This window comes from Colletotrichum destructivum, chromosome 1 (genome assembly GCF_034447905.1).
Source record: "Colletotrichum destructivum chromosome 1, complete sequence".
Classification (NCBI taxonomy): domain Eukaryota; kingdom Fungi; phylum Ascomycota; class Sordariomycetes; order Glomerellales; family Glomerellaceae; genus Colletotrichum; species Colletotrichum destructivum.
In genome coordinates this window covers 1742753-1755090 of record NC_085896.1, presented here as the reverse complement: position 1 = coordinate 1755090, position 12338 = coordinate 1742753, and the positions used below count along the sequence as shown (strand labels likewise).

The window sequence follows — 12338 nt, the reverse complement described above, 5'->3', positions numbered from 1 at the left end:
CTGCTATTCTTGGCAGGGTGCTGGTGTCTCGAGAACCAGAGAAATAGAGTGTGAAGGATGACAGGGGGGCAAAGTCGATGAGACCGAACACGCCAGGAGATGCCGTCGGCCGGGGGAACAGAGCGAGCCACGAGAAGGATGAGTGGAACAAAATTGGCCAATTCCAGAGGTTCGTGTCGCCCGTTGTCGCGCCCCCCTGGTCGTCGTCGTCGTCAATACGGCAGAGACCCGCCGCATGGATGGCGAATGTCTGGTGAGTTCCTGCAGAACCAGCCCCTTTGGAGGCGAAGACGCTTCATCTCGAAAGCCCAGCGGGGGCGAGCACTGGCCGACAAGTATCTGTAGTTATCCCCGCATGCTTACGAATGATATTGTAGACAAAGATCGAGTACCGTCCTATCGAGTGACATCTTCGAGGCATCCATCTTGGTTTGGGAGACAGGCGAAGAAAGACAGCTTGGCCGATGCCAACGCGTAAGAAAAGTGTGTGTAAGTCACCGGGCCACCAGTGAGCTTGGTGGTATTGTGCTGTGGCTCTGAGCTAAGGGTGACCCAAGAGCGCTGTGACTGACTTGCGTGCGCCCGCCCAAGAGGTATCGCCCAGGAGTAACTTCCACTGGAGGTACCTAGCTTCGTAGCTCTAACCCCCCCAGTCCAGCCCATTGTCTCCGAAAATCCTCGAGGTCCCTTCCCGCTGCTTGAACACCCTTTTCTCCCCATCCCTCCATCTCCCCAAGTCCTTCGCGTCGCAAAGTGGAGGGAACGCGCCTGGAACAATCGCTGAATGCCTTCAAAGACCAGAGAAGTAGTCATGATTCACACCACAGAACAAAGACACGAACTAACGCGATTGCAGGCGTCCGAGTCGGAGCGTTTGCCTGTCTGGTCGAAGGCGAGGAGGTCAGGGGCCCTCGAGAGCCCAGCTGTCATGATGCCCACAAGCACGAGAGCCACGCGGTCGCGATTCTCCAGCCCGCACCAGCACGCCAACGGAGGAACGGAACCAGCCAAGAAAGCCAATGGGACGAGCGAGGCCTCGAGGACCTTCATGCAGAAATGGTTGGAGCCGACGGTGCAAAGCAAGCCAAGCTTCGAGGAGGCTGGAATGGTGCGATACGGCGTCACGGAGAACATGGCGCCCCTCGGGTCCCTTCCTAAAGCACAGGCGACGAAGAAGCAGGGCCAGGATGGCGCGGGACCCGTCAGGAAGATCATCCTAAAGTCGAGCTCAGCAAGTTCGGCGGCGGCGGCGGCGGCGGCAGGTACGGAAGGTGCGGCAGGTGCGGCAGGTGCGGCGGCGGCAGCAGCAGCAAAGCGCTCAGAAACACCACCCTCGTTCCTTCCATCGCCTTCACCACCACCTCCTGCCGCGGTTCAGAAAGTTTCGAAAAAAATTCTGCCTGCTCGTGGCCTGTATGACGACGAAGAGGACGAGGACTACACGCCCAAAGCAGCCACTGGAAAGGGCCTGGGTCGCCGTGCATCTGCCTCACAGAAAAGCCTGTCGCGCTCCTCGGTAGGTCATCGCGCATCATCGTCGGTTCGTCAAGTAGTGCCCTCTAGCGACGCCGTGCAGCCTTCAGAACCGACATCCGAGAACAGGGAGCTTGTCGAAAAGGCCGTCGAGGTCGCCGTCAACGAAGCGCTCCGGCACTATCGCTATCCCACTGCGTGGGCACTCCGGACCCTCTACGACGAAAATTCTTCCGACCCAGACTTCCTGTCCATGCTGGAGGACGTCTACAACCAAAAAGCCGACGAAGACACTCTCGACGAGTTTTCGCGCCTTATCGAGAACAAAAAGAGAGAAGGCAAGAAGGATAACCAGGCTTGCTACTATTTTGTACCCCCTTCCACCGTCTCTCGCTTCACCCCTCACAAGCCTAAGCCGGCACCTTACGGCCACCTCCTTGTCAAGTCCGAGGATCAGGAAGTCACGCCGACTAAAATTTTTGGCAAACACAGCAAGGCATCGGAATCTTCCCTCGACGAAATGGACCTGGACGACGAGTCTACCCTACTGGCGGCTGAGACGACCATGGCCCCCACGACGCCGTCGCGCAAGCGCGCCCGGAGGGACTCTGCAAGCAGCGACTCGTCGCTGTCGGAGCTCTCAGCGTCTCCGTCGCTGCCCCCCGACTCACCTTCTCCCAGCTCTCCGCCCGTCCCCGCTGGATGCCAGCAAGGGGACAGCCACAGTCGCCCTCACAGTGCCAAGACGCCTGCCACGGCCGCTGTCGCCGACACCGAGGCCACCTCGACCAGCGCACCACCACCAATCGACCTCCAGCCAATGAAGAGACGCGGCAGATCCGTCGCTGCTAAGACGAGCGTGTCTGACGCATCCAACCCAAACTCACCCACCCTCCCCCCAAACATATCTCAAGCTGCAGGGGCTGGCAACATGCCTGGTCGACTTTCTTCGCCCATCTTCCCCAACCTTTCGTCGACGGCACCACCATCGAAGCCGGCTGGCAAGAAGAACGGCAACAAGGACAAGGCTCCCCGCGTATTGCAGAGCGATGATGCAACCTCCGTACGCAGAAGAAATGCACGCGATAGTACCATCAGCCAGACGCCCCAGCCCGAGAGCCACATCCGCGGATCGGACATGAGAAGCAGGGCCGGTTCCGTGGCTGCCTCGTCGCCAGCAGTGAACCTGCGCAAGTCGACCCGTACGCCCGCTCCTAACCCGAGCCTCAATCTGATCCTGAGCACGAGGACCACGAGATCGGCCAAGAGGACTCACGACGAGATTGACAGCACCAGCTCTCCGACCGCGCCGTCATTCCTCGGAGACATCACGCCAACGGCGAGCTCCAGGGCTGCGACGCCTACAAACCTTCGTCCAACGAAGAAGCAGCGGACTGGTCTGCGCATCAAAACTTCGTGAGTCTCTTCTTAACCCCCTGGCTCATCACGATTTTCCTTGGCCTTGACATCGACGCGTGGCGGTACGGTGTCGTCGGAAGAGAGCGGCTGCGGTGGCTGGCGAGCTGGACAGCGTCGCACTGCAGCCCTCTCATCGTTCCGCGATCAAAATATCATCCCGACTCACTCGCACAATCGAAGCTGGAATACTGACGCGTCTTTGCAGGCCTATGAAGAAGAAGGGAGGAACCGCGGCTGGTGTGCCCCGAGCTAGCGGCGAGGGCGGTGCATCCACGGTCAACGGAGGCCCAACGAACCAGGTAAGCAGAAATTTCACACTCAATTGCTTTCAGTAGCTGGAATGCAATCTTGCGGGATGCTTTCGCCAAAAGCACAGCCAGTCCTTGGGGGACGATGGCGGCATGGTGGGTGCACAGGAGCATTCGGCGGCCTGTAAGGACAGCGTGGATTTCGTGGGCCAAGGCGCACCTCCATTGGGATACTGAGTTTAGCGGCCAGCCGCCCCCCCTCCCCGGCCTCTCGTTTTTGCCAGCTGGCCACCACGCACTCTCCTACTCATTTCTCGCGCCCTGCCTTTCCCACATGTATGTGCATTGCTGATGAGCTCCACCAGGACGAGAACGACGACTATTGCTCAGCGTGCGGTGGTGTCGGGGATCTCGTCTGCTGCGAAAATTGTTCCAGATCGTTTCATTTCGAGTGTGTTGACCTTGGCCTGGGCGACACCCTCCCCGAGGAGTGGTTTTGCAATGTCTGTTCCAGCAACAGATACCCGGCCAGGGTCCTCGATCACCAGGGTGCCTTTGGCGGTTTGCTAAACAGTCTGGAGAAGACCAATCCTCGAGCCTTCAAGCTGCCTCACCGTGTTCAGGTGTACTTTGAGGGCGTCAAGGTCGGTCCTGAGGGCGAGTATGAGGATATCGTGGTGCCGACTAAGCCCAAGTAAGTGACGAACCTCAGTCTTGGTCATTCGATGATTCTAGCGATGTCTCATCCTGGAATTCATCTTCATTGTTGGGATCTGGATCAGCTGACAATTGCCGCAGGAAGAAAGGGTATGAAGAAACCCCAGACTTCTTCAAGATTCGGGATGGAGATGGCTCTGCTGTTCTCTGCCATAATTGCCAACACCCAGCAGCCGACAATCGTGCCATCCTTCCCTGTAGTCAATGCAGCCTTTACTGGCATTTGGACTGCCTTGACCCTCCCCTGGCAATCCCGCCTGTTTTGCGGACATGGCGTTGCCCGATGCACGCAGACGATCTATTGGCTGAGTTGCCCAAAGAACTTGCACCTGCTCACCGCTTCCGGAAGATCAAAGGAGCTCCTGCCATCACCCCAGCCTTCAGCCGTGGCATGAAGAACAATGGCATCATTGAGATTGAAGATGAAGAGTCTGAGGATGAAGCGACAGGCTGGAATGACGTGAAGACTTTTGGCCGTGTATACAAGTTACCTGCCAAAGGCATAGTCCTCGACTTCATTTCTCAGTCAGTTTGCTCTATGATTTTGTCTGTAGACAACTAAGAATACTAACGATCATGCAGGCTTCGAAAAGATGGTGCTGGCTACATCAATAGTTCACCGACTTCAGTCAATACCCAGCCACCGCCACAGCCACAGCCAGTCACTCTGTCCCTGGACACTCGTTCGCGTGTGGAGCAGCAGACAGCACTCAACTTGGTTGAATTGGCATCCAGCCAGCCAAATACTAAGCTTGACGATCTCATGCAGGCCTTGCTGGTAGGTGACATTGTGTTTACAAACTACTCAGCAGTACTCACAACTGACATACTCTTAGACAACTGCTGATCCAGCTATGCTCTCTCTTATAGCACGCGGCAGTGCTGACAATTTTGCCTGCGGCGAAATTAGTGATGCAGACAGACAAAGTCTTCAGGCAATGCTGGCCCAGATGGACGCAATGTCCAACAGAATCAGAGGCCTACTTGGAGCCAGTCAGCCGGATGCTGGTGCACACAGCGCTAAGGGTTGCCAAAACACACTTGGCGGCGGCGATAATGACGGCGCCGAAAGCGCTCAGGGCGATATTCCCTCTATGAAGAATGAGTCTGTTGAGCCTCCTGCCGACTTGCCTACACCTGCAACCACCACCCAGGACAATCCAGAGACTTTCAACAGCTTGGGTGAGAAGTCATCTCAAGACGTGCCTAACGACACAAACGACGACGATGTGCCCATCATGGATATTGATTAGGCCATTGATGTCGAGCGACCCAGAGCATGCCCTACAAAACATTAATTTAGCACCAAGATGTGTTGATACGCAGTTCTTGGAACGGCATGGTGTCCCTCATGAGCCACTGTGGGGCATGCTATGCTGCCTATCGATCATGGATTTTTCCTTTTTTCTATTCGTCTTTTTCCCTTATCGTTCAGTTGATTCCCCAAGACACGAACCCCACCAGGATCTGGAGTTTGGAGGAAGCACATCATTAGCGATCGAACCGAAAGAACAACCGGCCAGGAGGCCGGTGGATAGAGACACAGATCACACAATCAGCTATTGAGAAGGGGGATCCAATTATCTCATGGGTCCCAAGCGCTGCGGGGGAAGGTTAGATTTTCCCTCTCCCAACACACCCTCTAATTGGGTCTGCAAGCAGAACGAAGACAAACAAATGAGCGAGCGCAAGCAACACGATGGATGTGTGTGCTTGTTACGGCCACCTGGTTATCTGGCCTGTATTGGAGGAGGGCGGGGCAGGGGCGGGAATGAGGAACAGGCAAAGGGTATGGAGGTAGCAGCCTTTTCCTTGTCTGATCTTGTTTCCCCCTTTTCTCACTTATTCTGCCTCATTTTGTATCATACGCTTTTCTTCTAACCTGTTCTCTTATTTCTCTCTTTGGACCAGTGGACAGAGGAGGGAGAGCCAAGGAGGCTTCTCTCGTTTTTAGAAGGGCGGGGGCAGAGCAGCCGAAAGTGAGGCTTCCGACAGCGGGAACCGATGGTGTAAATTCGTCGTTGGTGGGCGAGCGAGGTCGAGGCAGGCGGGCGGGTGGAAGAGAGAGAGTGAGAGAGCTCACCTGGGTATCACATAGAATGCTACACCGCATAAGATATACCGTCATTGTCCCTCTCATCGATGCCGTCGTACGTGTGACTTGTAAGGCCTTTGCCGGATATCCCTCAAATTGTCCTCATCCCCATTCCATTGTCTCTATCTCGGTCACCTTGGTGCCAAGACCTCAGACCTAGCGTGTGTGGGGGCAATGAACGTGTGGGATAATAACTAGCTTTTACGATAAAGTCAACTAACGATACTATTGTAACTATGCTTGTCTAATGAAACTCAACCTTGCAACGCAACGTGAGGTGAGATTGGTGACGGTAGTGATTCCACCCACGAACCAATGCATGACCGACCGACCGACCGACCGACACAATGCGACATGACCAGAATCCTCCTTCTCTTCAAGGTAGTACCCATGGTATACCTTGCCTTGACCAGATCAGGTACCACCTAAAGGGCTCGTCTCTAATAGCACCTTGTGACGAACATCAACTTCAGATGGTAAAACGCAAGGTTTTCGGCGTCTGACTTCCTTGCGAGGGGCCCCAGAACATCTGGGCCGACCCTCGAGGTTTTCTATATACCACGCCACCACATGCGAGGTGAGGGTAGCAGTGGAAAGTGCATAGAAACTTCCGCATGTGTTTAGAAGCAAAAAGGACAGGAAGGAGGAAGAAGTAACGATGAGCCGTTGGAGCCCTAAGTGAAGCAAAAATATAAACCCTCTCGTTGCTGCGCCCGCTAATTTCGGGCGGAGCAGCTTCATGATGTTGCCCTGTCTATCATCGAGACATGGCCTCCTCCTCATCTGGAGTGGCTTGTGCATTTTCCTCACACATCGGACGGCGTGTACTCCTGCAAACATTCTTACATGACGATCCATATCCACCAAACTCCTGTGCCGATACCGTACTAAGCCATCCTTGAACAAAACAAAAGAGCGGCATGAGCCAGTCAGACCGTCTCCGACCAGCAATTCGTATGTGCAAACAACGTTTGAATCATCTCTGAGCATTCGTGTCAGTCTTGCCACTGGTTTCGCTGAAACTGTTGCTGCTGCTGCTGCTGCTGCTGGGATGCGAATGGGGATTGGCTTACTCGGCCACGTCTTCCATTGACTTGCTCCTGCTGCATATACGCCATGCTCTGCATGGCCCCCATGTTGCCGTAGCCGCCGTAGCCCGTCATGCCCATGTTCATACCAAAGCCGGGGGGTGCGTACGGGGTTTGGCCAGGAGGCATCTGAGGGAGCTGGCTTGCCGGCGGCTGGATAGGGCTGCCGTTGGCCAAATTCTGGCCGCGGTACTGATCGATCGATGGACTCGGGCTGCTGCTGTAGCCGCCGAAGCCTGCCTGCATTGGGGGGAAGAAGTTGTTGACAGGAGGCGTTGCGCGGTTGAGCATGTTCTGCTGGTATTGCAGCTGCTGCAAGTTCGCGGGGGTCGGCATCGGGGAATTCGATTGATTGTACATTGCGTTCTGGACACCATACGAAGGGAAAGGTGGCATGCTCGCATCGGCAGGTTCGCTGCGCTGGGCGCCGAAGCCCAACTCGTAGTTGGAGGCGTTGGCAGACGAGTTCAACGGGTTGTAGTACTGCTGCTTGTTCATGTGGGCCGCCTGTTGATGATGGTTGCTCATACTGGCCTGTCGGGAAGCCGGTCGCTGCCGCTGCTCATTGTTGCTGCCGCTGTTGCTGCCGCTGTTGTTGTTGCTGTTGTTGTTGGAGTTGCCGTGCCCGTGGTCACGCCCGCCACCGCCGCTGTTGCGAGTAGACAAGCCAACTTCGTCCATCAAGCGCTTGTAGCCTTGACCGGGCTGAGCTTTGATGCGCACCAAAACGTTCTTGACATTTTCAACCACCTGGCTGCGGATGCTCTCATCGAAAAAAGGAGTCGTGAGAACCTTGAAAATGAGGGTAGCGCCGCAGGCATGGTCGCTGAGAATCGCCTCTAGGACTTGGTCGTTGGGCGTGAAGAAGAGAGCCTTGAGAATGGTGTCCCGAGCCTCGGGTTCGGCCTTCTGGTTAATCACCTTCAGCACAGTGAGATAGGCGACCTTGTGGGTGCACAGGTGCACCAGACAGGGGACAAGTTGAGGTGACAAAACAGTCCTGCGCTGGGGGAATGTGCAGGTGTCTAGGAGCCAGGTCAATAGAAGAGCTCCGTTGGCGTTGGTGGCAAGCTGGACGCTGTGCAAGGCGATTGCGGCAGCAAGCATCCGTTGCTGCTCCTTGGTGGCGTGGTGGCTCTCTAAGCAGGCACGCATGGCTCGGGCACCGTAGCGACCCTGGGACACCTCCCACATCCGGCTGAGCATCGTCTCAAAGATAAAATCGTTGAAAGGGGCGCCGAACTTGAGGCAGCCCTGCAGAACATAGTTGCCGTACTGGTCGAGGAACAGAGGGATCGTGTAAGGGCGCAGATTCTCGACAATCAAAGTCATCTGATGTGGAGTCTTGCAGACGTCGATAATCTTCTGAGCGGCCCAAGTACCGTTCTTGTGTACGCCAATTTCCGCCATGTGAGGAGCGATCTCAGCAAGCATAGCGTCCCGGAGTTCGTCGGAGCAATGCTCAAAAAGCTTCTGCACGACAGTGTTGCCGAGGTAGTCAGACGAGAGTTCGGCGATCTCCGGCAGCATATCGAGGGCGGTCGTCTCAATCTCTGCCTGAGACAAACTCTGGTTGTCGATTCTCTTCCTAATGTCTCGGAGTCTCGGAGCATCGTGAACCCGCGTGTGGGCCGGCTCCCGGATGGGAGGAATCTCGTCGACAAAGTTGGTAAACTGGATAGAGGATTGGAGGCTGCGAGAGATCTTGGCAGTGTCTTCGTCAGAAGCCTGGAATTGCTTCACGATATGCAGAATATCGCTCGTCATCTCTGACAGAGGAGGCACAGTGGGAGCAGCGTTAGCTGACTGGGCGGCCGAGCTGCCATTGTCAGCGGCAGCGCCGGATGAGGCACTGTGCGAGTTGTCTTGGTTCTTCGAGAAGGGGTCGGGGCTGGGTGAAGGGAAAACTCCGTCATGACCGGGGGTGTTCGAGGCAGAGGGCGGCTTAGCAAAATTGATGCGAATAGGGCCAGCTCCGGGAAAGATTTCCTTGCCATTCATGCTGGCCTTGGCAGTGATGGCACTTTCCATTCGTTCAAAGTTGACGAAGCCACAATTCTTATGCGTGAGAACGCGGGCAGACAAAATAGGACCGTACGACTTGAACATTTCGGTCAAGGTCGATGTCGTGGTAGAAGTCGGGATGCTACCTAGCCACAGAGCGCTGGTAGGACCCTCGAGACCTTGATCCTCTGCGTTGAGTAGACCCGCGTTGCGACTGCTTGACCGTCCAAGGTTCATGGCAGCCACAGCTTGAGGAAGGTCATCGAACTCCTTTTCGTCTGGAAGACGGATCTCGGCAGGAGGAACCGCGTTGCCTAAACCATTGCCAGACATGTAAGTCCGCATGAGACGAGAGCCAGGCGTATCAAGAACACCGGCGGTCCTGGCGCGGGGACGCGTGGCCTGGTTCGCGAAGGCCTGAACAGCCAGGTTGTGGTTGTGGATGGCGGCATTGGTAGCCGCGAGTTGATCCTGAAGGTGGGCGACATACTGGCTCTCGAGAGTCATGTTTTCCTCAAAGTCATCCTCCTCCTCGTCGGCATATTTGTCCTTGTTGTTGACCGAGTACGAGCGGAAACGGTTAGCCTTAGTAAACTCGTTGAAGCTCGGAATGTACGGCGTTGCCAATTGGGCACGGGGGGGTTGCGGCGTCTCGGCCAGTCCCAGGTAGTCCAGTGTTCTCATATGAACATCGCTCTCCCCACCGCCTTCTCGGGAAATCTGGGACTGGGTCGGGGAGCTCGGCCCGTTGGTCGAGCCAATGCTAGCAATGCTCGCAAGCGTCATGCCCCGGTCGCGGCCGGTACCGGTAGGGTTCCAGCTACTGAATATGGAGGGGCCAAAGGGCGAGCTGGTGCCCGGGATCTGCGCGAATGGGCTCCTCTGAGGCATCGATCCAGCGCGTAGACGCGATAGCAAGGCGGAGTTGTTGGAAGCCGTCTCGGTCGGCTCGAGGCCAGGAGACGAGGATTTGAAAGGGCTGTGGGACGGGGTAGGTCGCGACGACTTGGGAGCCATGGCGGGGATGCTGAGCAAGCCATTGCCGGCACCTCCCGGGGAGAACCGCGAGGGTACAGTTCCAGCACGAGCGCGCCTCGCCTGGGGCATGGAGTCGGGTGTAGGGAGTTGAGCAAAGTCAGGAAAGCCATCAGTCGGTGACTCGGGGATATTCTCGCGGAGGGGCGTGGAGTTGCCGCTGGTCGGCGGACCGCCCCAGGGATTTACCGGCAGTCCAGGCACGCCTTCTTGGGCTTGAATCTCGCGGGCTCTGGAGGGGAGGGTCAGCTATGAATGCTACGGTAGCCGAGAGGAACTGGCGGTAAGTAGCTTACCTCTTGGAAAACAACCTGCTCGAGCCGGGCATCTCGTGCGACGGAGAGCCAGCCCCTGATCGCGAGGCGCTGGCCATCTTGCTGGAGTGGCTCAAGCCGCCTGGTAGACCGAAGGGAGATCTGATGGATGAACCAGCGGCAGAATCGATGGGAGAAGTATTGTTGGTGGTGGGTGAGGTCGACCGATTCTGTGTGGCAGATTGGGGCGGGTAACCAATGGCCAAGTGATCGGATCTAGTTGACATTATCAATTATCTTGGCCGAACCTCATCAGAGACGATTTACGAGACTCGAGTTTCCCCAATGCGTTGCTGTCGTTGACGGATTGAGCAATGCTCGCTCTCTCGGGCGACGTGGGACACGCGCAAAGGGTTGGGCCCAATGTAATTGTGGACAGCTTTGAGACCGCAGCGTCTCGTATTCGACAGTCGGGGGTACGGGTCGGTTACAAGACAGAGAGAAGGTGAGAACGGGTGATGGCACGGGCTTGCGTCAATTCCCGAAATCGTTTGCGGGCGAGTCTTCTGCGGCTTGTCGGGGAATCTGTTGTCAAGCTGTGGATTTAATGCAGGTGGCCAGAGTGTGCTGATGGTTCGTGAGAGCGGGAGGGCAAAACAGGAGACTCGAAGAGAGATCTTTGCGTAAGGAATGTTCGTCGAAGGGTCGAAGGGTTGAAAGTCGTGGTTGTGCGTGTATTCCAGGTATTACAAGGTACGCCAGGCCAGCCAGTCGGTTGCAGAAAGGCAGCTGGGTGCTCGAGAAAATAAAAGGAGAGTTCGACGTCGGTCGGGGGGTTGAGGTCAAGGAATGTCGGGGTGGACAAGTGGGCTCTGGACGATTTTGGGCTGCCGGGGAGGGGGGTTTGATGGAAAGATTTCTCCTGCCAGTCACTGTCGGGTGGCCGTTTTGTGGTCGCGTAGCCAGCCTAGCGGTGGGCTTGGTCTGGGTTGGTCAATGTGGGTGCTGCGATGCGCGATGCGTAGGTAGCTGCTTTGCGTTGTTCCGTCTGGTCGGGCTTCCCACAGATCAGGTTTCTCAGGCTCCCAGGTCCGTTCCTCGACGAATCGCTGCGCGGGCAAACCCCAAGGTTGCTGTCCTTTCCTCCAAGTGTTCTTTTGAGCGAGACAAAAAGAGAGAGGAAAGAAGCAAAAAGTTTAAACGTTCTCAATATACAGGCTTCATTAGTATAGGGTCTGAGGCCTGGAGAAAGGGATAGGGGGTGGGAAGTGGTAGACTGGGAGAGGGAAACGGGAAAGAAAAAGGATGAGAGGAGGAAGAGGAGGAGCGACAGCAGCAACAGCAGTAGCAGCAGTAGGAAAATATGTGAGTTGAGGTTTTGGTGGTGGAGGTTTGATGGATGGAACGGTGAAAGGAGGCTTGGGCTTGTCGGTACTCTCTGTACTGTACAGAGTACAGATGCAAGAGCAGGAACAGGAACGGGGACGGGAGCAAAGTGCGGGTGATTCATGAAGGCGCAGGTGCAGGAGGTGCAAGTTCGGGGAGACCCAGACGAGATGTGAGAGAGGTCTGGCCAGTCAGGACAGTTTGTTAGGGGGGGAAGGAGAAGCAGGGAAAAGGTACCTTGCCTCGGAGGTGGCAGCCAAGGCTTGTCAGCCAGTCAGTCAGTCTACCGGCGGACTGTCCCTTTGCCTAGGCAGGTAGTACCTACAGACCTACAGCATCGATCGTCCCGCAGCTTGACTGTCAACGGCTGCGGTAGCGCAGATTGATTGATGATTGTTTGATGGACTAGCAGGATGGGGTATAGAACCTGACTGTCACCTCAGGCACGAAGAGTTGGGACCAGAAAAGAGGCGTCGAGTGTGAGGTAGAGAGGGAGAGAGGCAAGGCGAAGCAACTAGCAACTGCAAGGTGCAAGGTCTCCTCCGTGCCTGGGCTAAACCACGCCGCCGCCGCCGCCCACCCGCCGTCCGTTCCCATTTCATTCAGTCATTCAGGGGAC

At 56.1% G+C, this 12338-nt stretch overlaps 3 protein-coding genes across 3 annotated transcripts; 1 reads left to right on the top strand and 2 right to left on the bottom strand.

The window, feature by feature from the left end:
- The first annotated feature begins 671 nt into the window (after positions 1 to 671).
- On the top strand, positions 672 to 5893 carry CDEST_00543 (Putative Zinc finger, PHD-type, Zinc finger, FYVE/PHD-type, Zinc finger, RING/FYVE/PHD-type). The gene is made up of 7 exons (XM_062916702.1): positions 672 to 805; positions 857 to 2889; positions 3098 to 3191; positions 3506 to 3834; positions 3939 to 4382; positions 4440 to 4635; positions 4694 to 5893. Exons 1-7 carry the CDS (start codon positions 785 to 787, stop codon positions 5108 to 5110), a joined length of 3534 nt encoding a protein of 1177 aa, XP_062772753.1. The 5' UTR covers positions 672 to 784; the 3' UTR covers positions 5111 to 5893.
- Positions 5894 to 6058: 165 nt separating this feature from the next.
- CDEST_00541 (Putative RNA recognition motif domain, armadillo-like helical, pumilio domain-containing protein) lies at positions 6059 to 11949 on the bottom strand. The gene is made up of 2 exons (XM_062916700.1): positions 10376 to 11949; positions 6059 to 10311 (listed from the first exon to the last, which is right to left on the bottom strand). The coding sequence occupies exons 1-2, from the start codon at positions 10618 to 10620 to the stop codon at positions 6948 to 6950; spliced, it is 3609 nt and encodes a 1202-aa protein (XP_062772751.1). The 5' UTR covers positions 10621 to 11949; the 3' UTR covers positions 6059 to 6947.
- On the bottom strand, positions 6063 to 6816 carry CDEST_00542 (uncharacterized protein). The gene has a single exon (XM_062916701.1). It carries the CDS (start codon positions 6808 to 6810, stop codon positions 6367 to 6369), a length of 444 nt encoding a protein of 147 aa, XP_062772752.1. The 5' UTR covers positions 6811 to 6816; the 3' UTR covers positions 6063 to 6366.
- Positions 11950 to 12338: the final 389 nt, after the last annotated feature.